Below are 27,983 nucleotides of genomic sequence, written 5' to 3' on the forward strand. Positions count from 1 at the left end.
AGGGAAGTGTGGAGCGGGGAATACGCCGCAAACCAACCACACAACAGTGGGGGTGCCGAGAGATACGACGTGGCGGAAAGAAGTGCTACGCACACCTCGTTCTGCAGGCTGCTACGTTTCTTATCGCGGTGGATTGGTCGCTTCCTCGCTCTCCACTTCCCTTGCCAGCATGTAGAGCGCCCGTCGTAAGAGTAGACAAGAGTTATAGTATTTGAACATTTGGCCGTTATTTTGTACCCAACTCCCAGGAATACAAGAAGGGAACTAGACAATTTATAATCCACAACTCTGCCCAAACGTTCAAGAGAACTTTGTATGAATTAATTTACACACGTGACATGATTTTATGAGGGTAAGGACAAGATGAAACTTTTATTTCGTGGCGTAATAAATCTCCAGGTTTTGGAATACCAAAAAATTAGCTTCGTGGGATCTTGCACAGAGCTAACTACTTGCCCCTACTACTCATGACTTTCTTTTTGATGGCGATGTTACTGTATGTCTGAAACTATTGAGTATTTTGATACGAGGACCTAATGAGTTTCTTCGTAAGAAATAATTGCACATATGCACAATCATACAATGACGCACCTATCAAATGTATAGAAAAGACTAAATCTTACCACTTTTAATCTAATTTTACATGAATGCCATTGTTACTTCATGTTGCCCATAAAATCTCCGAAGTGGTAGCTTATTGTTTCTGTCTTCAATTTGTCTACACTACATATGACTTACAGAGGCCAAATATTGAAAAAATGGGCCCATTTTGCGCGTGTTTCCTCTGATGCACAATTAAGAAATTATTCTTCTTTAAAAATTCTATCATTGTTAAAGGTGGCTATATCCAGTGGGGTCCTCCAAAATAGCGTATGAAATAATGCTGTTGATCCGGTGGGGCCATTTTGACAACTCTAATCGCATGTTACGTATTCTAACTGCGATTAGCTCGACTAATTATAAAGTGGACTTAGTTTTGCTGGCCAGGCAATTGTTGAGTTTCGGGTTCTTTCAGTTCTTCAATTACACAAGAAATGGAGTCAGGAATAAAACAGTATTAGCAACACGAACGTAAATGTATAATTCAGGAACACAGTAACATAATCAGCACAATAACTTACATTGTGATATGAAGATACAAAGTTGCGTCGCACAGGACGGCTATATCATATTGGACATGTTTGACAGGATGAACGCACAGACTAAACACCAACAACATTTAATAATCAGGTCTGGCGTTCGAGTTCAATCAGCATACGACACTCTCCCCCCCTTAGGTTGAAGAGACTCCCGTTTCATGTAGTTTGCCCATATCGGTCAGGCGGTCGTCTTGGTCTTTGTGATCTCCTAACCGGTTGATTGTCGCAGGCCGCATTCGGAGGTACCACTGGATCCTGATAAGCAGGCACTGGGAGATAATCTTCCTCTCCAACAAGCACTGGGTTTTTTCGGACAAGGATGTCTTTTCCGACCTTGTCGGGATACTTCTTGATCTTCCAGAGATGAACAACAATCGTGTCATTGTCCACAATCACCTTCGCCATCTTCCGGCCCATCAATTTAACAATTTCTCCGATTTTGATTGAGGGGTGTACGGAGCTGAGTGAAGAAGCTTGATATTCCTCTTCGAGCAATAAGAGTTGAACTCTGAAGATGCAAATGGTTGGCCATTGTCTGTAACATATGTTTTCGGATATCCAAAGCATGAGGAAAATTCCTCTAAGTAACCAATCATGGTGTCAAATCGCATATTCTTCACTCTCCACACAGATATCCAATGAGAGTAAGCGTCAACAAGCAACAAGAAATCCATGTCTGAGAAATGGAAGAAATCAAGATGAACACGCTCAAAAGGCTGCGATGCAATAGGCCACGTTTCGAATGCGGTACCTGGTACATTGGGCCTGTTATTGTATCGCAAACATGTGTCACACGAAGATGTAACCCTTTCAATATCTTCATTCATCGTGTTCCAGAAGAACGATGAACGAGCTATTTCCTTCATTTTGCATGTTCCCTGGTGGAATTTGTGTAACAGAGACAGGACACTTTGTATACAAGATTCAGGTACAACTAGTCTTTCGCCCACGAAAATACATCCCTTCTGTATGTGGACATCATATCGCCTGTCGAATATTTTCCTGATAGGATGACTTTTTGTTCTCCCTATGGATTGTGGCCATCTCCTTTGAACATATTCGAAGACTTTAGAAAGCTCAGGATCACGTTGTGGTTCCAGCGAAATGCGCGTCAACACCGAAGATTCAATAAGATTAAGGACAACTGGCTCAGCTGTCAACTGACATGCGAAATCATCATGATAATCATGAACTGGATCATCTGCGACACAAATTCTAGATAGAGCATCAGCCAACTCAACATGCGGCGTGTAAACAGTTCTGAAGTCATATTCTTCCAATACTAACTTCCATCTGTTGATTCTGCTGATGGCTAAAGCAGGCAAGTTACTTCTAGGATCCAACAGGTGAGATAAAGGTTTCGAGTCGGTGAACGCGACAAAACGTCGTCCAATAAGATACTTGTGAAAGTATTTGACCCCACGGACTAATGCAAGTGATTCCCTTTCCAATGGAGTGTAGTTCCTTTCCGCAGCGGATAAAGTACCGGCCATACACATGATAGGCTTTAGGACTCCGTTTATCTTGTGCATTATGGCTGCTCCCGTAGCGGTAGGAGATGCATCCGACATGAGGTATAAGTCTTTATCAGGATCATATACTGTACGTACTAAGTCCTTAGATAGCAGATCCTTGACATCCTGGAATTCCTTCTGATGAACATCTGTCCATGACCAGCTCACCCCATTCTTCAACAAATCATATAAACTGGCAACACAGTCAGCTAGGTTTGGCAGGTACGAAGCGTAATACGTGACCATACCGAGAAATGACTTCAATTCGCCGACATTAGTGGGTGGCTTACATTGAATTATTTTATCAATGTTTTCTTTCAGAGGACGAAGTCCCTCCTGTGAAATAGAATGTCCCAGATACTTCACATTTTGTACAAAGAACACAGACTTTTGTTCATTTATGCGGACGCCATAATCGGAGAAAAGATTTAGCACCTTTCGTGCGTTATCATAGCACTCCTCAAGAGTAACTCCTCCCACTAAAATGTCGTCTTGGAAAATGGAAACCTTGTCCACACCCATCAATATCTGCTCCATCGTGGCTTGAAAAATTGCACTGGCAGAGTTTACTCCGAAGGAAAGCTTCAACTGTCTGAATAACCCGAATTCCGTGTTGAAGACAAGAACCTTCTGAGCCTGAAGAGAGAGGCGTAACTGAAGGTAAGCCCTTCGAAGGTCAAATGAAACGAACCAACAGCAACCAACCATCTTGTTGAAAAGATCCTCTATTCTAGGTAACGGATGTCCCATCATCCTGAGTTGCGGATTAACAGTGTTCTTGTAGGATACACATAATCTTAATTCACCGTTTTTCTTACGAACAACAACAAGAGGAGAAGCCCACGATGATGATTTGATCGATTCAATGACTCCGTCGCTAACCAACTTCTGTAATTCATCTTTGACTGGTTCCTTTAGCGAGTACGGGACGTCATAATATCTCTTGAATACTGGTGTAGCATCGTCATTTAATGGCAAATCTATCTCAAAACGCTTGATCGACTTGAACATGTCACCATCAAAAGGTATAGGGAAATCTTTCTTTAGATTCGCAACCAGTTCCTTTATTGATGACGATTCAAGAGTATTTGAAACCGTCTGAAGAGTATGTGAAACAAAGATGTTTCGCCATTCAGGCATGAAAACATCAATCCAAGATAAACCCATAATCGAACGATTCAATTTTGTCTTAACAACAATCATATCTAAGTTATGTTTCATTCCTCGAAATATAACTTCAACATTAACTTTTCCTAATACACCAAGATTGTTGCCATTTGCTGCTTTCAAGACGATAGGAAAATTGCATATAGTGCAACCTCGCAATGAAGACTCAAATTGTCTGCTGTCAATTAAAGTATAAACAGAACCTGTATCCACTAGGAATGGAATCTTAGAATTGTTGACTTTTAAGTCGACAAACAACGATCCCTGTGTTTGCCAAACAGATTCACTCTCTTTAGTAATGAAGGTAGTGAAAATTTTTGGACACAGAGCATTACATTGGACACTAGCGGCGCTGTAATCAACAAATTCGCTCTTAGATTTTTCTTCTTGATCATCTGCAAATTTGTGATCTATGGGAATGCACGGCACATTAAAATCTGAAAAATCAATGGATGATTCTCGGACCATATGTTTGAAATTGCTGTGATTGTTAGGTACAATGGAAGGTTTCGAATTATCTTGCATATCAATAGATCTTTCATTGATACCCGTGTTAAGCACAATGTTAGTGCCAGAAACCAATTTGCTTTTACTAGAATTGTTAAATTCTCTCTTCTTGCAGGCAGTCAAGAAATGATTTTTCTTTTTACAATATCTGCAAGTAGCCCCAAAAGCTGGGCATTTCCCGTTAGGATGAAAAGAATTACAATTACCACACGGTTTACCAGAATCATTGTTTGATTTGTTACCAATATCCCTTGAATCAGTTCTATTTTGTCTGATGTTCATTCGGAATTTGTCCTTGTACCTGTTTTGTATTTGCGAAGTGACTTCAGTTGGAGTTTCAGAATATTCCACAGCATTCTTTGAGCGACTTTGATTAATAATTCCCTCATTTAATTCTAGCTCATCGAGATACATGGCCGTATCTATTGCTTTTTTCAAGGTCAAATCAGGATCTGATAACAGTCTGTTTCTAACGCGCACACTTCTCATACCAAGAATAAATACGTCGCGACACATTGAGTCGATGAGATCACCAAAATCACATTTTGAAGCTTGTTCTTTGATTTGCACAATGAAATCTGGAATGTTCTGATTTTCTTTCTGTTTAATAAGAAAGAACTTATGCCTTTCAAGCACGAGATTTTTCTTGGGCTCATAATGGCGGATCAACATTTGTTGAATTTGGGCAAGACTGAGTTCTGATATAGTTTTGGTTGTATGAGATTATATAAATCAGCATACGTTCTGTGCCCTATTGCTGCTAATAGAATATGCTTAGCCTTTTCATCTGGAATGTCTGAACCTTTGCAGAAATGCTCGAATCTATCAAAATATTGCTTAATACTTTCCTGCTCCCTGCAGAATTCGGAAAATTGAGACAACCTCTGCATTGTATATAGAGATTCTTACCTCCAACAGACAACTTGAAGAACAATAACGAGAAATGTGTAGAATTACGAGAAGTAAGTATGTTCCAAGATCCTCGTCGCCATTGTTGAGTTTCGGGTTCTTTCAGTTCTTCAATTACACAAGAAATGGAGTCAGGAATAAAACAGTATTAGCAACACGAACGTAAATGTATAATTCAGGAACACAGTAACATAATCAGCACAATAACTTACATTGTGATATGAAGATACAAAGTTGCGTCGCACAGGACGGCTATATCATATTGGACATGTTTGACAGGATGAACGCACAGACTAAACACCAACAACATTTAATAATCAGGTCTGGCGTTCGAATTCAATGCTCGAATCTATCGAAGTATTGTTTAATACTTTTCTGCTCCCTGCAGAATTCAGAAAATTGAGACAACTTTTGCATTGTGTACAGAGATTCGCGTGTTTACTCTGATGCACAATTAAGAAATTATTCTTCTTTAAAAATTCTATCATTGTTAAAGGTGGCTATATCCAGTGGGGTCCTCCAAAATAGCGTATGAAATAATGCTGTTGATCCGGTGGGGCCAGTTTTGACAACTCTAATCGCATGTTACGTATTCTAACTGCGATTAGCTCGACTAATTATAAAGTGGACTTAGTTTTGCTGGCCAGGCAATGCTTTTTCCTTTGATAGAGTACTTTTAACTGTATTTTTAACGACATTTCATAATAGTATTTCTTTAGTAGAGGAAAGTCACAAAAACTGACATAGTACTCCTAAACCGACACACCCCTATTTCACAGCCGAGAAGTCCTTCCACTTCGCAGCAACAGGGTAACACTATTCTCTAGGCTATCAAGATATTGTGCGGCCAGTGAAACCAGTGTTCGTGACGGTTTTCTTTGTGCAGGGAGAGATTTTTTTGTTTTGGGGTGATTTCAATATTTTTGTTTGTCTGTCCATAGAGCGATATTATCCATGCTGCAAGGATGAGTAAAGTTTTATAGTTTTAATCACGTTATTGTAGATAGAATAACGATTCCGAACATGTATTTCTTTATTGTTTTTGATTGGGAAGATGTGGTGTTTGTAGATTTTTTAGGTTATTGTTGTTGATGACGTCGTGCCCTAAACCGACATACGTCAAAAATTAAGTTCCCCAAACCATTGCGCCAGATAAAGATGCCCTAAATACTGAATATATTTCTTGTGAAGGACTTTATTCTGAGGATGCCAGTGGTGAATGTGTATCATGTGCAATCTTTGGGCTCATGTTCAATGTGCAGGTGCAGAACATGACCTGTACTCTGTGATTTCTGAAAATGGCATTATTTGTGTTGCCATTGAGGACTAAATAGGCCAAATAAATTACATTTCCTTTCATGTTAATGAAAGGAATTGCTTTATTCTCTAGTAGAAGCCATAACAATATTATCACATACATTCATTTGTGTTGCTTTGTAATTTCGTTCCTTATTTAAACAGGTATGTCGGTTTAGAAACCCATTTTCTCAGATGGCATGATTGTACCTTTCGTGAAAAAACTGTTTCGTGGAACAAAATGTTGTTGTCATAGATCTTGTTACGCAGCTTATACTTGGGCATGGAATTGATGTTCACATTGATGAATTCCACTTCGAAAAATGTCTTCCCTACTCTGAGTTAAGGTTAAAAAGCAAAACGGTATGTCGGTTTTGGTGACTTTCCTCTACCAATAGGAGGGAGAGAGGCCAAAATATCACAAAAGCAGGGCGCTCAAGAATCAAACACTGCTTTGCTGTAACGGCTAGTACGCCCCTACTTCTTGTATTGCCAATCCATTATTACAAGAACGCAAATACATTGATATAATTTAAATCTAGGACGTAATGTTCTTGTGAACATTAAGTTAGAATTTACTAATGCTAGTAATTTTTCTGATAGCATGCGTCGCTCGCTAGCCTGACATTCATCTACGAATCCCATTGTTACTTTGTTACGTGTTCATTCCAACTTCCATTTCCAAGATCGTCTTAAAGTCTTTCTCCCTTCTACGTCACTACCAACCAATTTCAGTGGAGTTTCCTTCCCCTTTCCTCATCCCTTCCATCTTGGTGCGTATTTCGTAATCCCTGACTCTGCACTTCTTCTGGCCAGATAACCACGGCACTTGGGACATTTCCGTGTCAGCAATCTCTTTGTAAGGCCAATGGCCTCTCTTCCAATTTCAGATAGGCCTACAGAGTTTTGTACTGCCACCTGAAGGTTGAATATCTTCAGCAAGTTTAAGACAGTTAGATAGATTTGCTTTATTTTACTTCGCTTTTTGTACCACTTTAGGCTACTTTGCGAAGATGGGAATGAGTGATGATGTGATGAAATTGATGAATGGACACACTCAAACATCCATGCCCCGTCGAACCCGGGACCACTGGTTTTGCAGCGCAACGTGCGAACCACTTTGCCGCGCGGGGCGGTTTTAACACAGTTAGAAAGTTAAATACCTATATAAGAGTTATAAGCATTGATCTCTAGGATTTTTTACCAAATCATCAGCTATTTGGAATTATTGGATCGATAATAATCAAGAACGAGAGGGTTACACCAAATGTTATTCGGAGCCTTTTGTTTGAACTATCACAATTATACCAGACGTCCAGGTTTAGTGAGTCATTCTTTCTCATCGGAATTCCTGCACACATTGTTGTTCGTATTGCAATGGCGACATGATAATGTACCGATTATGTTGTTAGTCCTGATCTTTTTGGATATACGAATCTCTATTAATACGTGTCCTAAAAGTATTTCTATTTGCAAATAGAAAATTCATACGTGTGAAGGATATATGCTTAAATAAATGTGCAGTTTCTTAAATTAATTTAAAGTATACATTTATTTCTGCTGTACGCTAAGAATAGCTCAAAAATAGACGAAAGCGTCGTCAAGAAGTACAATCTCATAACCGGTGAATGTAACATTAACATATAACCTACAGAATTCTCTCACTAAGTTTTTCTTCTTTAACATAGTCTGACGTCATTTGTACAAGAATGGTAATATGTAATAAAAGTATTTAAGTACGTTAAAAAGTGAATAACAAGTGCAACAGCTTTGCCAGAAAACTATGCTGGGATACATTAGACTCAAACCTTGCTTGCTTGCTCTCTCACCATAAGTGTTTTGGTATATGATTGTTAGGAATGCCATTGTTGTGACATCTAGACACAGTGAATAGCTTGTATAAAGTACGTACTTCATGGAACGAAGTAGCCTTCGTATTTGCTTATAACTGTACTGGAAATCATTCATTCACGTATATTTCTTCCTTTTCAAAACAATTTTTCATTAACCCTTACCATGTCCAGAAGCTCAGCTCCGATGTCTTTCCTGCAAACAGGAAAGACTGCTACCGGAATCCTTGGGGGCATAGACGCATCACAAGATGTTGCCATAGCAACGGATCTATTTCGTCCGTACCATCCACGTTGCCACGGTGGCAGCGGAAAATAATCGCGGGTAATTCGGTTAATCGGCGAGAAACACCAGCTGAGCAGAAACGCAAATTTTTCTCTGTCAGCGATTGCGAATCGAGCAGGCAATAGATGAAAGGGGACGCTGGCGCATGGGGAAATTAACAATGGCTTCAAACGTTTCGGTGGAATGCCATAGATTATCGTGCCGTGATCCCATCCGTTCTTCAGTATCGTTGCTTCCAACATTTACAATGACTCCCGTCTCGGTTCCGTGGATGCACAGATTCCTGGCAAATCAGAGCTCTCGGCTCCACACGAGGCAACATGCAAATATGGACAATTGTTTAAATATGCAGGGAAATATAGAGGAACAGTCTCTCCTACATCATTATTATTATTATTGATTGATTTGGTGTTTTAAGTCCATTTTATGCACAATGAGCCTAATCGGGACTGGACGTGCAGTTTAAAGTGGGATCCGAATCCTATGTGCCTCCACCGGGTATCGAACCCTGCACCCCTTGATTACAAGGCGACGACGCTACCACTGCACCATCGGCGAGGCCCCTCGTCATTATTATTGTGCGTATTCGGAATTTGGAAGTTTTGTCAGAAAAGTCAAAAGGCCATGAATTATTTTTTTCATTCCTTGAGTTTGTCAAGTTCAGTTTATGGACAGATAGGCTAATCGGGACTGGATCTACAGTTTGAAGTCAGTTCGGAATCGTTTTTTGACTCCATTGGGTATAGAACATGGGACGCCTTGATTTCAAGGCGACAACGTTACCGTTATACCATCTGGGAGACGTCATAAGCCATGCATTCAACAAAACAAACTTCACAGATTCAATTTATAAACGGTTCCATAACATAGCCCTGGAGGTGGACTTTCCACGGTGAGTAATTTTGAACATGACTGTACGATGGTGGAGAGTTCGACTTACAACTCCCCCAACGTTTCCTTTCCGTAGTTCTACCCCTCTCAATGTTTGCTCTAAAACTGACTAATGACCTCTCTTCTCCCAGATATTTATTATGATCCATTTTACTAAGCAAATGCAGTGTCAGTTACCTGTATCCTGTTCTTGGTTTTACCTGTTTACATCGTTGGTGACCAGGAATAGCTTAGGTAATGTCTTGACACTGCATTTCTGATTGTCAAGTTCCTGTCTGGAATATGATGGCTAAATAACTGGGATTTGGAGGTTCATTATATTGATATTCCTAATTGTTTCATAGATCGTTACGCTTATCAGACCGTTAATGCGATTTACAGTAACCTTGGTGGTGTTATATTCGACAATGAAATTATCTGAATAGGCAGTTCTTGACTCAAAATGTCGCTGTTAAGGGATATCGGTCACAGTCCTTTTCATTATGTTAGTGTTTTGTTATGTTCGGTCTTTTCTGTATTTCTTCGTGATTAATTGATTGATTTGCTTTATTTTACTTCGCTTCTTGGCAAATTTGCGAAGTGATGATATGATAAAATTTATGTATACTCACACACATCCATGCCCAGGCCGGAATTCGAACCCGGTACCCCTGGCGTCGTAGTGCGATGTGCTAACCACTCCGCCACGGTAACCGGCTTTTTCTTCATGAAGAAGAGGTAGACAACGATCATAAATAACCTGATGCAAACGAAAACGAATAGTAAATTTCTACTCACACTTACATCCATTATACAGCGTGTCCACAAAAACACTCCTCGATTTTATTTGGTTATAAAATGAAAACTTTGAGGAATATTGTGTTCATTTTTTGGGTAAACGTGTAAAAACTCATAAAGTTTCATGTGATTGAATTTCATTACAGACACTCAATGTGTGCCCCACCTGTCACACGGCAAACATCTAGGCGATAATCGAGCTCATTCCAGACTCTGGAAAGCATATCGGGCGTGATTGTGTTTACAGCTTCTGTGATTCTGTCCTGCAGAATTTCAATGGATGCAGGTAGGGGAGGTACGAACACTATGTCTTTGATATACCCCCACAATAAAAAATAGCAAACACTAAGGTCCGGTGACCTAGGAGGCCAGGGAAGAAACACCTGATCATGGCGTCCAGCACGACCTATCATTCTGTTTGGCAGGACCTCATTGAGAAAGTTAAGGACGTTACGATGCCAATGCGGTGGTGCCCCATCTTGTTGGAAAAGGTAGTCACCTACCTCAGTAAGTTGAGGCATCAACCAGTTTTGTAACACATCCAAGTAACTTTCGCCGGACACAGTTTCGCCTTCAAAGAAAAAAGGACCATAAACTCTCTGTTCAGATATGGCACAAAACACATTACACTTAGGAGAATCACGTTGTATCTCCAGCGTGGCGTGGGGATTCTCCAATCCCCATATCCGCACATTGTGTCTGTTTACCTTACCATGCAGGTGGAAGGTTGCTTCATCACTGAAAATGATCTTCCATTAACTGCTGGAGATCCGAACAGAACTGCTGTCACTTTGGACGGTCTTCAGGTTTTAACTTCTGCACCAGTTGCAGTTTATATGGCTGAAAGTGCAAGCGTTTTCGGAACACCTTGCTAATCGTACTTTTTGGGATTTGTAGTTCAATACTCGCTCTGCGCACTGACTTTTTGGGGCTCCGAACAAAGGTTTCCCTCACACTCTCAACAACTTGCTGTGGGACTGTCGGTCGGCCAGAGTGCCCTTTCCGCTTGTCACAGATGCACCCTTCTTCGACGAATTCCTTGTACCACTTCAAAATGGACTTGTTCGAAAGTGGTTCCACACCAAATTTACGCCTGAACGAACGTTGAACAGACACGACACTCTTTGTTGTGTGAAATTGTAACACACACCAACTTCGTTGCTGTTTTGAAAGCGCCATCTTGAATTTACTGCCCTCTAGCGGAAAAATGGGTCAATTTCACAACCTGTAGGGAATAAACAAAAATATTTTGAGTTACTTCACCTTCTGACACCATACTTACAAACATATTGCAAAAAGTTTTCATTTTATAACCAAATAAAATCGAGGAGTGTTTTTGTGGACACGCTGTATATTTGTAAATATATAAAAAATCCAATATTACTTTCTGTGAAATAATTAGTTTGCCACGTTTCTGGTCAAAATATTCTCAATTTATTTATTATAAAATGAACTTCTCGACCAGAGATAACCAAATAATTCGAGAAACATTTAGCCGCATTGCGGAATACATACTTACAATTAATTACATGATTTATTTTAGTAACAAGAGAATTACATTAGATTCTCGTCCCGCTCAACTTCTAGAAACAGTCGTGCAACCGTTATGCATTCTACTCGTTGTTGCAAACCCTTGAGTGTGGGAAAGTTTGGCAATACGAGGCAGCTTTCGGAACACAACAAAGGAAACTTTAACATAATTTGGACCAGGGCCAGTTCAAGCACGGGAGAATAATTTATCATTAGTTTCGCCTGATCTCCGTAAAGCCTCCTTGTTGTCATCAGGAGGAAAGTGAATCCGCATTCACTATCAGTAGTCAAGCTTCATTAGGATATTAATATCTCTCGTGGGGACTAAATTTTGGTGTGTATGTCCTTTCCTATTGTAATATTATTTCCGGCAGTAAGGATATGTTCTTTTGGTTGTTGCGTTAAGGACACTTTATGCAGAGAAAGGCTAATCGGGGCTGGGCTTACAGTTTGAAGTAGGATCCGAACCTCAATGTGTCCACCGGGTATTGAATCAGGTACTCCTTGATTACAAGGTGATGACGTTTTTTCTTTAGGTAATGCTTTAGTTTGTGAATGTAACTTAATGATGTTCTTTTTGGTATCGGCTGAATACCACTAAGAAATCGATTAGATGATATTCTGTGTTTGCGGACGATGAGGTCCCAGGCAGCTTTATCTTTCAAATGAGCACTTTTGAACTATCTGGGTGTCACAGTAAACATAGCCTCTATTAATTGAGACATGGCGGATACGAAGGGCGAATTCAACAAAAGTACATTGTGAGGGAAATGCGTTTCAAGTTGTCAGGCACAGTGCGAACTCCACAAAACTTGGTAACAGTAGATCGGAAAGTTTTTATGCGTGATTTCCAAAGTTTTTTTGTTGAGTTTGCCCCGTGCCTCACAACTTGAAACACATTTTCCTCAAAATTTACTTTTGTTTGAATTCGCACCCCGTATCTGCAACGCCTCAATTTTACCAAATGCATTCTGGTGGAAATATTTTAGATTTGGGAACACGTTTAATCGAACCGGACGTACTTTACATCGTACATTATAAAATGATATTTAGATATTTCTTCAGTGTGATCGAATCCTGCGTCCAATGATTCTCATTTTCGCTGTGAAACAACCGTGCTCCCAAAATCTGCATGGAGGATATTGTTGCATGTTTACACGCCAAACTAAGGCTCTTCTAGAGCCTTCCATTGGCTTTTGTTACCAAGTGTCGAACGTCTAAGGATATATTTAAGGGTAACTTAAGACCAGTCTCTGTGTGGTCGTTGGTGTTTTTTCACCTTTTCTACTTCAAATAGGAATATATATTCCTTTTTCTTTGTTGCAATCTAAAGTTTGCGGGATGCAGCGTAATGCGGTATGAAGCCCGACCGCAGATTAAACACGAGATAAGACATGTGTCATCGTATAACAGATTGTTGTAGGACTTGTGATTTCCTCCGGAACGAATGAGGATGACAAATACCTCACTCCCCTCTTGAAAAGTAGACTGGGCTGGATTTTGGGGCAAGAGCGCAGTCGGCGGGAATATACGTAGTTATGGCGGTTCATGTTTGCGCGCGCGATGCTGACAAAACGCTGAAAATTTGAAGTGATTCGAGCTGTTGACATTTTTAGATTTCATCACCGTGAAACAAGAAAGTTTGTTCTAGCTCAAAAAGGAACTTGAACGGTGAACTCGCAGCCTGGAAGAATTTCCAACGTGATCGGATCGGATTGTCGAGAGGTAGCTTCTACAGACAGGCGGAATGGACAGGAAGTAAATTCAGAAATTGAGAAGATACGTCCAAAGTGATTTTTTTTAGTGAAAAGTGAGCTTTGTTTGTGTTGAGTTATAGCCTTAATAGCGTCGCTCATTATAAGGTTAAAAAGTACAGCGCTGAACTACACAAAGCTAGCTAAAGCTGTGAGTATATTTTATTCTATTTTGTGTTCATGTATACTAGGGTTTTCCAATAAGAAATGAAGTAAAATAAAAAATATTTCAGATACAACCAAACTTTTTATATTATTTTGAAGCATAGTTTATTACATTATGTTTTGAATAACACATCATTCAAGTGTCCACCTCGACTTCGTGCACACGAGTGAATTCGATGAACCCAATTTTCGACGTATATGTGCAATAACTCGGGCCTAATGTCACGAATGCAGCGTTCGATGTTCAATCTTAATGCATCAAGTGTTCGTGGTCTGTTTGCATAGACTATAGATTTCAAATAACCCCACAAAAAATAATCTAAAGGAGTTAAATCACAACTTCTTGGAGGCCAACTAACAGTTACATTTCTTGAAATTATCCTTTCACCAAACTGTTCTTGCAATACGTCGATAGTGGCATTAGCAGTGTGACATGTGGCACCGTCTTGTTGGAACCACATGTCCTCCAAATCAATTTCATCTAAATTTGGCCACAAAAAATCTGTTAACATCAATCGTTACCGCTCATCAGTCACTGTAACTGCATCTCCTACCTGGTTTTGGAAAAAAATGGTCCGATGATACCACCATGCCATAAACCACACCATACAGTGACCTTTTACGGATGCAAGGGCTTCTCATGAACCTCTTGTGGATTGTTTTTACACCAAACACGACAATTGTTTTAACATATCCACTTAACCAGAAATGAGTTTCACCTGATAAGATAATTTTTGGCCCAAACTTATGGTCCATTTCAAGTTGAATAGAACCCCTATTTTCATTTTTTTTTTTGATAATAACCAAACGTTCTTGATGCGTGTATTTAGCCATGATAAATTGCCAGAGTATACTAAACACAAATGACAAGTAGTGACATAACATTTGAAACTTAGTTGCCAGTTCATTTCAAAATCATATTATTCTTATTGCAAAACCCTTTATATGCAAGGTAACATTTTTGAAACTTCACCTAGACAATCAGGGCAGTCTCTGTAGATTTCTCTATTTGGATCTATCCGTGAAAATCAGGTGAAGGAGACTTACCAAGGGCCTCTTCATAATTGTTTTTCGTTAATTAGAAATTCAGAAATAAATATTTGTAAAATGTTATTTTCATCTCTGCTTTATTCCACAAATCAGGTTTTGTGGAAAGCTGAAAATCCTGTTCGTAGCTTGAACGAAAACAGCAAGCTCTTTCTTAAGCAAAATACAACTTCTTATGTCATAATTGGTTTGGTATCATGCGCTTCATCGGTTCGTTATTTATCATCATCATCATCGCACTTAACGAAAGAGAGAGAAAAAGCGTCGTAAAATAAGGAAATAAGCAATGTTACACTGCACAAGGTTGACCCAGTTTGAAACCGTTGAACAGAAACTCGTGACTTGGAAATCAACATTTTCTTTTCTTATTTCTTCCTTCTCAACAACATGGCAATCTTGCTAGGCCTATTTACGTGGGAAGAGCAGTGCTTCTACTCAGGACATAACAAGCACGTAACGATCTGTCTCTCCGAAGACACCAGAATCCCATCACTGCAGCAGGTGGTTGTCGTGCTGGTTGCCTACTGCGGGGGGAAGCGTGGAACGGCACAAGATGCATAGCGACAATACCTGTCGCATAGGGCTCCGGGAGATTGTCTGTAATTGGGATTCTTAGGGATTTAACCGGCGATTTCCGGGAGAATGATCAGACAGGAACAGCCTGCAGTTAATGACCGCCCTGGCGACCTTTCAGCAAAATGAGAAAGGGAAGAAGTGGAATGGAAGTTGGGGGAACGATATCTTCCGAAGGAAAGCTGTTGAAAGGACAATGCCAAAACTCTAAGTAGGCAAGGCTGCCGACATGCTTGTGGCGATCTAGTAACTGCAGAAGCGGTCTTTTGTCCTTACCTGGTATATTTCGTTAATATAATGGGCATCTTGATGGGACATATATATATATATATATTTGTATTTTTAGACAGTAGGAATATTCTAATATTTTTCAAATTGGAAGCCCAACCTTGGAAGTTTGAAGCGTGCTTCAAAATGGTTTGAACGATAAGAAACCGTTCCAAGAGCGATAAAACTTTATCAACAATTAAAGTTCTATGTAAATACTTTCAACCATATCCTCAAGTTTTGTTTGCAACGGTCGTAGTAGTTCCAAATTTCTCCACTAGGTGGCAGGGTAATAAGTTCCAAGATGGCTCCCTGTGGTGCAGAGAAAGCTTTTTGCGTCCTACAGTTTCACGTTTGTCGGTCTGTTGTTAGTGTTCAGCGTGAGTTTCATACAAAATTTCGTAAAGAACCACCATCCAAGAACTCCATACGTAAGTGGTATGATAAATTCAAGACAACGGGATGCATTTGCAAAGGAAAATCGTCCGGTAGACCATCCACGTCTGAGGCAGATGTCGAGAGAGTTCGAGCTAGTTTTCAACGTAGCCCCCAAAATTCTACAAGGAAAGTGAGTCAAGAGCTAACAATGCCTCGAGCAACTGTTTGGCGCGTAGTGCGTAGGCGTTTAAAGATGTATCCCTATCGAGTGCAGTTGTTAAAACATTTAACACCTAATGATCACACGCCCCGCAAAATTTTTTGTGAGTCATTTCTAGAGTTATGCAGTGGTGATGATGATTTTATTGACAAACTTTGTTTCAGTGATGAGGCTACGTTCCATGTGACAGGAAGAGTGAACAAGAAAAATGTTCGCATCTGGGGGACTGAGAATCCGCATCAAATCGTTGAAGTTGTGCGTGATTCACCGAAGACTAATGTGTTTTGCGACATTTCATCAACCAAAGTGTACGGTCCGAACTTCTTTCACGAAGAAACTGTGACTGGACAAACATTCCTACACATGCTTACTACATGGCTTATGCCGCAGCTTGAACATGACAGTGAAAACTTCATCTATCAACTGGATGGAGCCCCATGCCACTTTCATCGCCATGTTCGAAATTACCTTAATAACAGACTGCCAGATCGCTGGATTGGGCGATCTACTCAAAATGATCAACAGTTACTACGTTGGCCACCAAGATCCCCGGATTTAACCCCCTGTGATTTTTTCTGGGGGGACATCTAAAAGACATTGTGTACAAACCTCCTCTACCCGCAGATGTCAATGAACTGAAAGAGCGCATTACTGCTGCAGTGCAAACTGTTGATGCAGACATGTTGAAACGGGTCTGGGCGGAATTGGATTATCGAATTGATGTATGCAGGGTAACAAAGGGGGCTTACATAGAACATTTGTGAGATACTGTGTTCAAAATTTTATCAAAAAAACTTGGATAGTTTTAGGAATTACATGTAAAATTTAAAGCAATTTGGACGAAAAATAAAAAAATATATAAGAAGTTGTAATCGTTCACATAATTTTGAAGCAGCCTGTATTAATTCAATTGTCATTTTATTGTTGTAATGAATTATTGTGCCGTGGACTCTGGCTGAAATTGCTTATGATGTGGAAGGGTTTCTCACTAGTGGAAGCTTCATCATTGCATCACAAAGGTGATTAAGAAAACATTTCAAGAAGCGTGAAGCACCATCTCAGAAGGTAATCCTGCGTACTGTGAAAAACATCCAGCTAATGCCGACAAGAAACCTTCACCTGGTCGAAGTCGGACTTCTCGTATTGTAGAGGACATAACGCCTCGCAAAAGTCGAGGAATATCCATCCCTACCGCAGCAGTCACTGCTGAGCGCTACAACGTCATATTGATCACGTTTTTCGTTCCCTAAACGAGGCAGCCCAGTCTTATAAAATGTCGATGCAACAAGATGGTATCACTAATCATACAAGATGAGTGCCAATGAGAACTGTTTCCCTGGTCGCCTCATTTCCAGATTCCGCAATATCAATTGGCAATCCAGATCAGCAGAATAGCTCTACAGGACTACTTCCTGTATGGTTACCTAAAGGAAAATGTGTACGTACACCACAAGACCCGAAATAACCGCTAAACTCAAGAGAAACATCTAGAGTGAGCTAGAGGCCATTCCGGCCGATTTGCTGCTCCATAGTATGACTTCGAGAGCACAAGAATGTTCTCATCAAGCTGGTGCCCATCTACGGGATGTTATATTCAAACGATGAACAGTTCAGTAAACTCCCGTACCTTGGTTATGTATTACATATAGTGCATAATAAATGTGCTCGTTCCATTCCTAGTATTGAGCATATTAAATGTCCCATCAATACGGACCATCCTGCATAATTAATTATTGACATAAGACAAAGTGCTTTAGAATTCCGTCAGCATTGACTTCACACGTGTTTTTTTTTTTCAATTCTAAAGCACGGAGCTAGTTTAAAAATATTTCCTTCCTTAAGTACTTGAAACTCGAAATACTTTGACGGTATATGTCGCAGAGCTGAGCTATATATTCCCTTATTATCTTCTGTATGTTTCAAATCAAATTGTATTAAGTTTAGTGAATCATGGCTAAATTCTGATGTTTCGTTTCATGAATTTCCTCTTTACATGCAATTTTATCGCAAAGATCGAGAAATAAGTGGTAATGGTGGCAATGTGTGAGTGTGTTTGCAGGATCAGGCAGTGTTTCCAATAAAACTGTGAAATACTTTGGATAAGGCAAGGCAGAAACTTACTTCTATGCCTAAATTAACTTTTATGTGACTTTAATTAACCATCTATCCCCAGCTACGATATCATTTTCTGCTGGAATTTTAAAGATATATATATTAAGTGGAATAATCCCCTTAATGGCATATATAAGTAATCACTGGTGGTGAAGATTGGTTTATAGACACCTTTATTCATGGGATTGAAGTTCTCCAAACCAACTTGTACAACAAATATGGACAAAAGCGTTGAATTCTCTCACAAAGAGATAGAAGAATTAGGAGAAATGAACAAAGAACAGAGATGGAGAAACAGAGACAGAATGAAAAATATTATAGAAAGAGATAGGAAAGAAAGAAAGTGAGACAGAAAGGAAGAACAAGATAATACAAAAAGAGAAAGTGTGATAGAAAAGTGCAGTGGAATATAAGAAACAAGGAAAAAAGAAACTTAAATTAAGAAAGATTAAAAGAAATATGGTAAGAGAGGAAGGTGAGAAATATAAACAGAAAGAGAACCAGAGAAAGAGGAATAACGATAGAGTAGCACAGAAAGATGTAACCGATCTTAACGCACCCCTATAAAAGTTGAGCCGCCCTCGTTGGGGGAAAAAAGGGCGGCAAGAGACGTTAACGTCTTTTCTGGTGAACGGTTGATGTGCGTTGCAGAGAAGACAGTCCGGCTCAAGCATTGATACGGTTAGGATCCGTGTTACGTTGGTTATTGGTTTCGCGGGCCAAAGAACAAACTGTAAGTGAACTAATGGCCATGATCTCTACCGGAAAGAGAGATAGTGTCTGAGGGACAAACTGTAAGTGAACTATCGGCCATAATCTCAGCCGGAAAGAGATATAGTGTCTATAGAATAAACTGCGAGTGAACTATCGGTCTGTGCAGTATCTCTACCAGAACCTGAGAAAAGGTTACTAAAGAGGAGAGGCTACATTTTTATTATGAACCAACGACAGGAGGATTAGAAGATTGAAGACGTCGAACTCGTTATCAACAAGATTTGTGTTTTCCCCCCAACTCCCCCTACGTGTTCAGCGTTAGTGTTTTACAGCGTGATTATCGCCAAGTGAATTAAATACCTAAGTAGTTACATCGAAGACGTAAGTACTCAGTGAAGTAACCACTAAGTTTGGTCTTATATCTCAACAAATTCACACCGGAAGCTGACTAAACTGTGTATTCCGGAGTCGTTTGTAAACCACAGACGCCAGGTGCCTGGGCCTTTAATAAATATTAATACTGTATTTTGTGGTGTATGAATACTTAGATACGTAAATATAAAAATTCACTGGTGGTCTCCTCTTGTGTGATTGACGTTGTTCGACGGCAGAATATAAATTGCTCTAGTAAAAGCAAAAACAAAGAAAAAAAGGTTATAAAGAAAAAGAAGCCGTATCGGTTGCCTACTGCAGGGGGAAGCGATGGCGGAATTAATTTGCTATCAGTTATTTACGTCGACGGAACAAGCAATATTAACATTAGATCTTCCACATTCTCACAATATTGCTGACCTATATTGTACAAACTTATTATTTAAGTGTACAGTAATGATAGTTTAATTGTATTTTCATTTATTCAATTTGTTTAATTATATTTCTAGCTCTACAGTTATATTGCATTTCCGTGTATTTATCTTTTCAGTATCATAATGTACTTGGTGACCGTAGTCTAATGTTTATACGCATTTTTTTCATTTTCTTCACTTATCGTGGCATGCATAGGAATATTTTAATGATAATGTTCAACTTCCACAACAATTATGCATATCATTTCAAGACTGGCAATTTTGAGCCACACGTATAGATATGAATGAAATATATTTATCACCCACACATATAAATTCAGAATTGAAGGGACAAGAATATAACAACAAATAATTGTACAACAAAATATCAACATTTTATTCTGTTTTTTTTTCCATTTCATACATGATTTTTCCAGTTTAATCTGTACCTACTAAACTCTCATAATGTACCAAAGAGAAGATAACTCAACCAAGTACAAGCAACAAGCCTTTGTGCTATAATTGAAGTATTATAACGCGGCTTCTTGGATCAATAATTTCAATAAACGCCAAAATATAATTTACAATATTTTGATTCAATTACACAAACTGCAAGAATATAATTCGATTACTTAGAATTCCATAAACAATGTGCGTGTATTTCATAAGAGAATATTAAAAATATAAGGTTTCCACCCTGTTAAAACTGACTTTTCATGCATTTGGAATAAAAATTCATATATTGTTAAAATGCTCCAATACGTACAAAAGCTGAGAACAAAATAATAATTAAACTTTCAAATTTCTTTCGAATGTGTTTATAAATTGTGTTTTCAAAGATTGCCGTCGCTCGCACTAACAAACACATAAGCGTAAGTACTGCAAACCCACAAATGAAACTGAAGTTTTCCTTTAGCCTATTAATTTTTACGGATATGCATTCCATCACTTGTTCTTGAAGTGAATAGTTTAGCCGTTTGAAACAAATACATTCGATGCATTTTTAGGTAAGTCCAGTAACGTACTTTCTTGAGCAGATAAAGCACCACATTTAACAATAATGACGATATAACAGTCGTGAACAGTTCAGTATCTTGTAATGTAAAATTAATAATACATTTTCTTTGATTTTTCAAATTCACAATTATGAAAGGTTAGAAATCTTCACGTATGACATAAGTTTCACCTGCGGAGAAGAGAATACAAAATTTGTTGGAAATAAAGTTTGAGCTCGAAGTTACAGTTTTGTCTTATAAGGTTTCCAGGTTGACTCGAAATCTGACTATTTTTTATCACGAGGGACATCCCGTCACTAAATAAAAACACTGTAAACCAAATAATAATACATTTGTTTAATAAGTAACGTAGTGGAACAATTTCTACGCTCCATAAATAAAGTAAAACGAACTTTTATTATCACAATTCTCTTCTTTCAAAAATTATTAACAATCCTAACACGCAAGAGGTTAATTTGTATCTCAACGTTAAACAGGATCGTAGGAAACATTAGGTATTAACGAAAATACAGGAAGTTCACCATAGAAATTCCATTTTGTATTTGTTTCTTTTTGTTCTTTCATCCTGATAAATGACATTGAGACTCTGTACTTGGAGAAGTGTGACACTCTAAAAATCCGCCAATCCTGAGAAGCCTTTTATCCTAGCTATTTCACAAATGTCCAGAAATCACTCTTGGAACTCCAGAAGAACCGTCCACTATTTCAGCAACTCCATAGATCTTTCAGAACACTCCTTTTAGTAAGGGAAGGATGTACGTAGATATGTCCTGGGAAACACGTCCATTATCTCCAGACGCAAAAGAAGAAAGAAATCGCCATCACGTCTCTCTCCCGCCGTCGTTATGGCCAAACGTCTGAGGTCGACAGAATAAAACTTGCCCAAACGAGGAGTCCGGGCCATTTCACGATCTCGATGGTTCCTGAAGATAGAACGGGTCGTTCCTTGTTTCGTGTTCTGGTATTTATGAAGACTGCGTTGCTGAAGTTTGTGGGAACAGATTTGTTGCAGTACATTTCATCACAACAGGAAATGCATATCTGGAAAAGAAAGAAAATGGGTTGTTGGAATTAATATTGCAAAGCATTTGCAAGGTTTACATTCCTTGAATAAAGAACAGAGATCACGACAAACATTCATTACGTTCATCTATGAATATATGTTATTAATGGGAATGCAAGCGATCAAATGAAAGATGAATTCAATATTAAATGGAATATTGGCTGAAACGGAAATTATGAAGAAATCATAACAGCTGGGAATTTTAACTGCAAAGAGAAAAAGTAGGAATAGTCTTGTTGTAGTCTTTTGGATATTGGATGCTGGGATAGTGGAATATTTAATATATCCATTGATCTATACATATTCTCGTCAGTGAGTGTAATTATTACTCGTATAACAATCGGCAAATATAGAAATAAATACGTATGTTTCATTGCTACACTACCGATAAGATACTTTGAAACGTCACTAAACTGGAATTGACTTTATGTATAAGAAACTACAAATACGACAATTATAAATTTTGTGTAATAAAGTAAGATTCAAATCCAAATTAATTATAGGTAAATTATCTCCATCAATAGAGTTCCTTTTATAATTTAAAACCAATAAAAAGGAAGATATGCGAGTGTTCTGATTATAGCTCTTGTCTAGTCTAACGGCGGGCGCTCTACATGCCTGCAAGGGAAGTGGGGAGCGGGGAATACGCAGCAGACCAACCAGACAACAACGGTGTCTTGCCCGCTCCCCACTTTCCTTGCCAGTATGTGGAACGCCCGTCGTGAGACTGGACAAGAGATATAGTACCCCATGAAGCATGCCTATGGCAATTATATATTAAATGCAGCTTGAACGTGCTAAATGTTTGTACATTTTGAATTATGTAATATTATTCTACCTTATAAATCACGCCAGCAAAAAAATCTAATACAGTGTGTGTTTTTAAAGCATTCCAACTGCAGAATTTCCAAGAGGGAGAACTAATTACTTTCTTCTCCCAGTCGGAGGGAAGCATCTGTTTCCAGATGTAGCCTTGTAAGAAGTGAAGTCTTCTTTTTATTTAATTAAAACAGAAAACCGTATCTCAGATTCGTGGGAAACGCAGAAAATATTTCTTGCAAACAAACGTCTTGACGAAACTGTTTCCAACTTAATTTATCAGGAAAACACCAGATGGAAAGTGTTTTGTTAACTTGGTAAAGTAATGTTGCTTGACTGGTATTTAAGGAAGCTGATTTTAAGTTATTTAAACTGCTGTTTTACTGTTCTTTATTGGAAGTCATGACGTATTAAATATCTCGGACAATGATGTCCTGTACACTTTGAAATACTTATTAAATCTCAGATAAATTAGATGCCTCCCCGCTGGCGCAGTGGTAGCGTCGTTGCCTTGTAATCAAGGGGTCCCGGGAGGCACATATTGGTTTGGATCCCACTTTAAACTGTAGAGCCAGTCCCGATTAGCCTTACTGTGCATAAAGTTGACTTAAAATAACAAATCAATCCAATCAATCATATAAATGAGGATCAACAAAAAGTATTTGATCAAAGTTTGAGTATAGATCAATGGGGATATTTAATATTCCACTACACCAGCACCCAATATCCAAAAGATTACAATTAGACTGTTCCTACTTTGCATTTTAGGAAAATTGTACATAAACTTAAGTGGAACGACGAACTTTGCATATAAAATTCAGAATGAAGATTTGAAATATAATTAATAAAGGGCAGACCAAATGTGCTTCACACATACACACATGTTGGATTTGTTATCCCGTAAGCATTGACGTGAGATGATATGTGAGTACTTGCAACTGATATGTTCTTGAAGTAGTCTACACCCAAGTAAAAGCGCAAAATGTATTTTTCATTCCTTTGATTGTATTTTTGAAACGTCATTATAGTATTGAAAATTTACTTGACCATACATTAACACTGAATTTTCTTTCGCAATTTATTTTTCGGGTAGGTCTCCATATAGACCGCTATAATTTATCTGATTTTACTTTGACGTTAAAATAATTGCATTTCTCACTACGTCATACTGCATTGGGTGTTTATAGTATTAGCCTGAACGGATTGAGGGAGATGAAATATGTAATTCGAACGCAACAAACCAAGTAGAAGCTTCATTCAATATTAATTGCTGTGGGAATTGTCCATAGTCGGTGGGAAATTAGATAGGTTGGTAACACTGTCGACATAAAGAAGACTGCCAAGCGTGTGAAATAGCAGACGCCGTTGAGTCAACGTCAGGGGCTGAAATATATTATTGCTCTCAGAAGCAAAGGGAAATATACACAGAAGGAGCGAGAGAGAGTTTAAGACGAAAATCGCGTCCGAGCACAGATTGCATGTCTGGAATGCATTTCTCAGATCTCAGCTATTCGCATCCTTCGGGAGGCGCTTTCAAGTAATTGTTTTACTTTTCTCTGCCTCCCTATTAAAGGAACTTCAAGATAATGCTCACCGTGCTGGGTTCTTTTATATGGAAGTGCTTGAAACGACCATAAATTACAGCTCGAGGCGATGTTTCTTTCCTTCCCCCCGAGCGGCCTCCATTTCGCAGTTTTCCAAGACACTCTGGACATCTTGTTGATTCAAAGAAGTGAGTCACGGTAAATTCCGATGTTTTACTGGAGATGCATTTCGTGCTAGCTTGAAATAGCGAACACACACACAAAAGCTTTCCAGTGTCAAGATTTCTATATGCAGAATATCTTTTGTAATCTTTTTTGTTTTAAATTTGAATTTAAAATTTAGCACTTAGGCTATTTTGAACCCGTCACTTTATACGGGGTACAGCCCCTTACCAGAACAAAAATAAGAACTGTAATGTCGTGTCGTAACTAAAATTTTAAAATATTCTGACAGGTTAAAAGCTATGGCTGTAAAGAGGCACTCAGCACACGTAAGGATAAAACGCGGGGCAGCACACAGAATTATACTGGCCACAGGGCCAGTCGCCAGAGCCTCGTTCGTCTGCAAAATGCAGTCCAAGGTGTGCTACGTGGAAGTCAGGTTGACTTGGGTGTACTATATGGAAGGGTTACAGCCTTTTTCGTTTTGAAATACTAAACAAATTGAATACTATGGACAAATAAGTTTATATCAAGATGTTTTCCTCTCTTCTGTCGTTGGTGTCCCCTCACTTCCTAAAAGTACAAAACCGTTTGACCAAAAGTTCTTAAATTTTCGCATTATTATATTCCAAAGACTATGCAATCATAATAGCAATGAATCATCGTGATATGTGATAAGGAAAAGTTATAACACTATAGAATAAACTTCCGACCTTGTCACGTTCCCGGTTAATCTCACTTGATATACGTATTTACTATTATTCCTATTCGGAGAACACAAGACGTTTCAGCCTACAATGAGGGCACCTCAGACGTGGGAAGCATTTAATTTTTTTAAAAATAAACTGTTTCTTACTTTACCCAGTCAGCATTCCATAAAACTTCTGCTGAACTTAATTTCACACGACTGCACTCACAAATAAAAATCTTGCTCGAGTTAAAATTCCATTATTAATCTCCAAACTTATTGCTCTAGTACATTAATTAAAACATTCATTTTAAAATTAACTTACATCAGCCGTCAAAATCAATAAATCACATAACCAGCAATCAACACTCAAATATCTCAAGGTTAGTCAATAACCATTGCAACAGACTACAAATTTGAGTCAAACAAATTATGATGTCCTAGAATAACAAGTATTTATTTTTATATTAACACCTTAAACGTGGAATTTTATAAATTATGTGGCACGTTACAACCTTGATGGTAAGAATGACTTTGTGTAGTAAAGTGTGTGTTAAGACCACTTCATCTGCACTGGACCTACACTTTACAGTGGGATTTGAATCTTGCACCCCTTGATTACAAGACCCGGACGTTATCGCTAGGCCATCGAGAACGCAGAAGTAGATAGCGACGTTAGTCCTCGAGATCTAGGAAGGACATCCAAAACTGATCTGGGCAATATTCCCTGAAAATATCTTGATGTACGCAGTTTATCGTCTGGTAGAATAAATATTTTTTGATATAAGATTGTGTGTTTGTACATAAAAGATGATAAATGTATGTCGTAGTTCGAGATCAACTCTCTAGATCGCTTTGCAGTTTGGAATTTATTTATCTGCAACAAACTCACACTTTCACTCGCTCGTGTGTTCCTGGTTTAAACCCACAGTTCCTGTGAATGGTTTTCAGAGAGCAACTTCAATTCCCGAACAGATAAAGCTGTAGATGATGATCAGGGCTCAACTATATATAATGAAATGAAATGGAAAATCATAAGTTCATGACAACAAAGAGCAAAACTTGAAGTATTAATTTTAAGGTCAAGAAATATATCTGCGCAATCTTAAGAATCTTTTCTTATCTCAAGTGTGTCTCGTTCTGGAGATTGAGATACAACAAATATAATTTATGGCTGTCAAGCATTTTGAAATTTTCTTTAGCCAAGATTTTACAGATATTCGATAATTCTGTTATTTAATAAATTCTGTGTTGTAGAGCATTTATTTTTTCACAGTATGAGGGGTTTAGAGTTATATTATGCTAATAGTCTTCCATTTCATATAAATTCACAATCTTTACGAATAATAATGATCTTTGTTTGAAAAGGGAAGAATATCCATACTTTATTCATAATCTGATCTTCCGTGAACATCGGAGACTCCTAAAGTATACTCGTAAGTTCAATGAGCTCTCTGCCCATAAGACGGAGATTCCGAAATTGGTTTCCCTAGCGTAAGGACGAACTTTGAAGAGAGGATGCAATAAAGGCGAGATTCGTCCAATTCTCTCGTAAGTGGGTTGTTCCGTTCGTCCTTATATTGAACCACTAAATAGATTTTCCGAGGAGACGAAAGAGTGCAGGAGACCAAAGGAACGCCGCTTCCGGACAGAGCTTGGTGACTGACGGAACAAAAAATGAGAGGAAAGTGATTTCGCTCGGTGGAGGACTGCAATATAGGCATCCGCTAACATCGTTGGACGTTGTTTGCAGTTCGCAACGCCTTCCTTATTTCTACAATTCCATCATTCAGTTGCCCCTAGGGCTGGCCATTGTCTCTGCTTTGGGCACTAATTCGAATCCTAGGATCAAGTGACTATGACTAAAACCCTTGTTTCTATACTCCATCCATTGTAAGAACGAAGTTTATATGAACAAAACGCTTTGAATTATGAGAAAAAGTTCCCTTCCTCTTAGTTCTGGTGGTATTTTGCCCACTAGTATAAGGCTCATTACGTTGAGTGACATGGCTTTATCTCATGGACTATATTCTTACGCGAAACATTCCTGCAAGTTGCCATTCGAGCAGCCAATAAGATTTTTTCAAATGCCACTTGAATTTATTTTCACCGGTCTTCGTTCTTACAACGGACAGAGAATAAATACTAAAAAATGTTAAAAAGTGTAAGCAAGAAAGGCAATTAAAATTTGGAAAGAAAAGGCACGATCGAATAATAGGCACTCAAATAATATGTAGGAGTATATTTAATATTCTGAATAATCAAAAACATAAAATTCAAAATATCTCATCAAATAGTTCAATATTTCAATAACAACGTAAATTCTTATATATATATATATATATATATGTGTGTGTGTGTGTGTGTGTGTGTGTCTGTAAACACACACGCATTTTAAAACAGATTTGTAAAAATTATTTGTATTAACCTTATCAAAACATACAAGAGTTATTTCGTGTATGAACAATTGTTCCAAGTTACTCTGCAGTAAGGCTTTCTTTTGTTCCGAAAAATTCTCTCAATTTTTCAAAAAACTATTTGGGACATATTTCAATGTAAAAATTTTTAAGAGCTCTAAAGTTTGTCTTGTGTGTTTTAAATAATATTTACGCCAACTTTGCAAATATGTAACCAAACCAACTTCTGTTGCAATTGAAATGTTGCATTATAAATGTGTCCCAGACAGTGGCGCAGTATAAAATACACGCAATGCAATCATTTATGGTACTATTAAAATATCATTTAATACGTATTTTTGGACTCGAGAACAAAAAATTAGGATTGCAAACTTCCTAAGAGACTTGGCTGAA

At 38.4% G+C, this 27,983-nt stretch overlaps 1 protein-coding gene across 1 annotated transcript in view; it reads right to left on the reverse strand.

Moving 5' to 3' along the window:
* Positions 1–20,384: 20,384 nt before the first annotated feature.
* The window catches only part of LOC145998630 (ly6/PLAUR domain-containing protein 6B-like), a 182,470-nt gene continuing 174,871 nt past the window's right edge, over positions 20,385–27,983 (reverse strand). Inside the window, exon 5 of the mRNA XM_083135090.1 lies at positions 20,385–21,938. Coding sequence (XP_082991216.1) covers positions 21,741–21,938 — 198 coding nt within the window. The 3' untranslated portion in view covers positions 20,385–21,740. The remainder of the gene's footprint in view (positions 21,939–27,983) is intronic.

The sequence above is a fragment of the Lepisma saccharinum genome, chromosome 14 (assembly GCF_977018435.1).
Source record: "Lepisma saccharinum chromosome 14, izLepSacc3.1, whole genome shotgun sequence".
NCBI classification, from domain to species: domain Eukaryota; kingdom Metazoa; phylum Arthropoda; class Insecta; order Zygentoma; family Lepismatidae; genus Lepisma; species Lepisma saccharinum.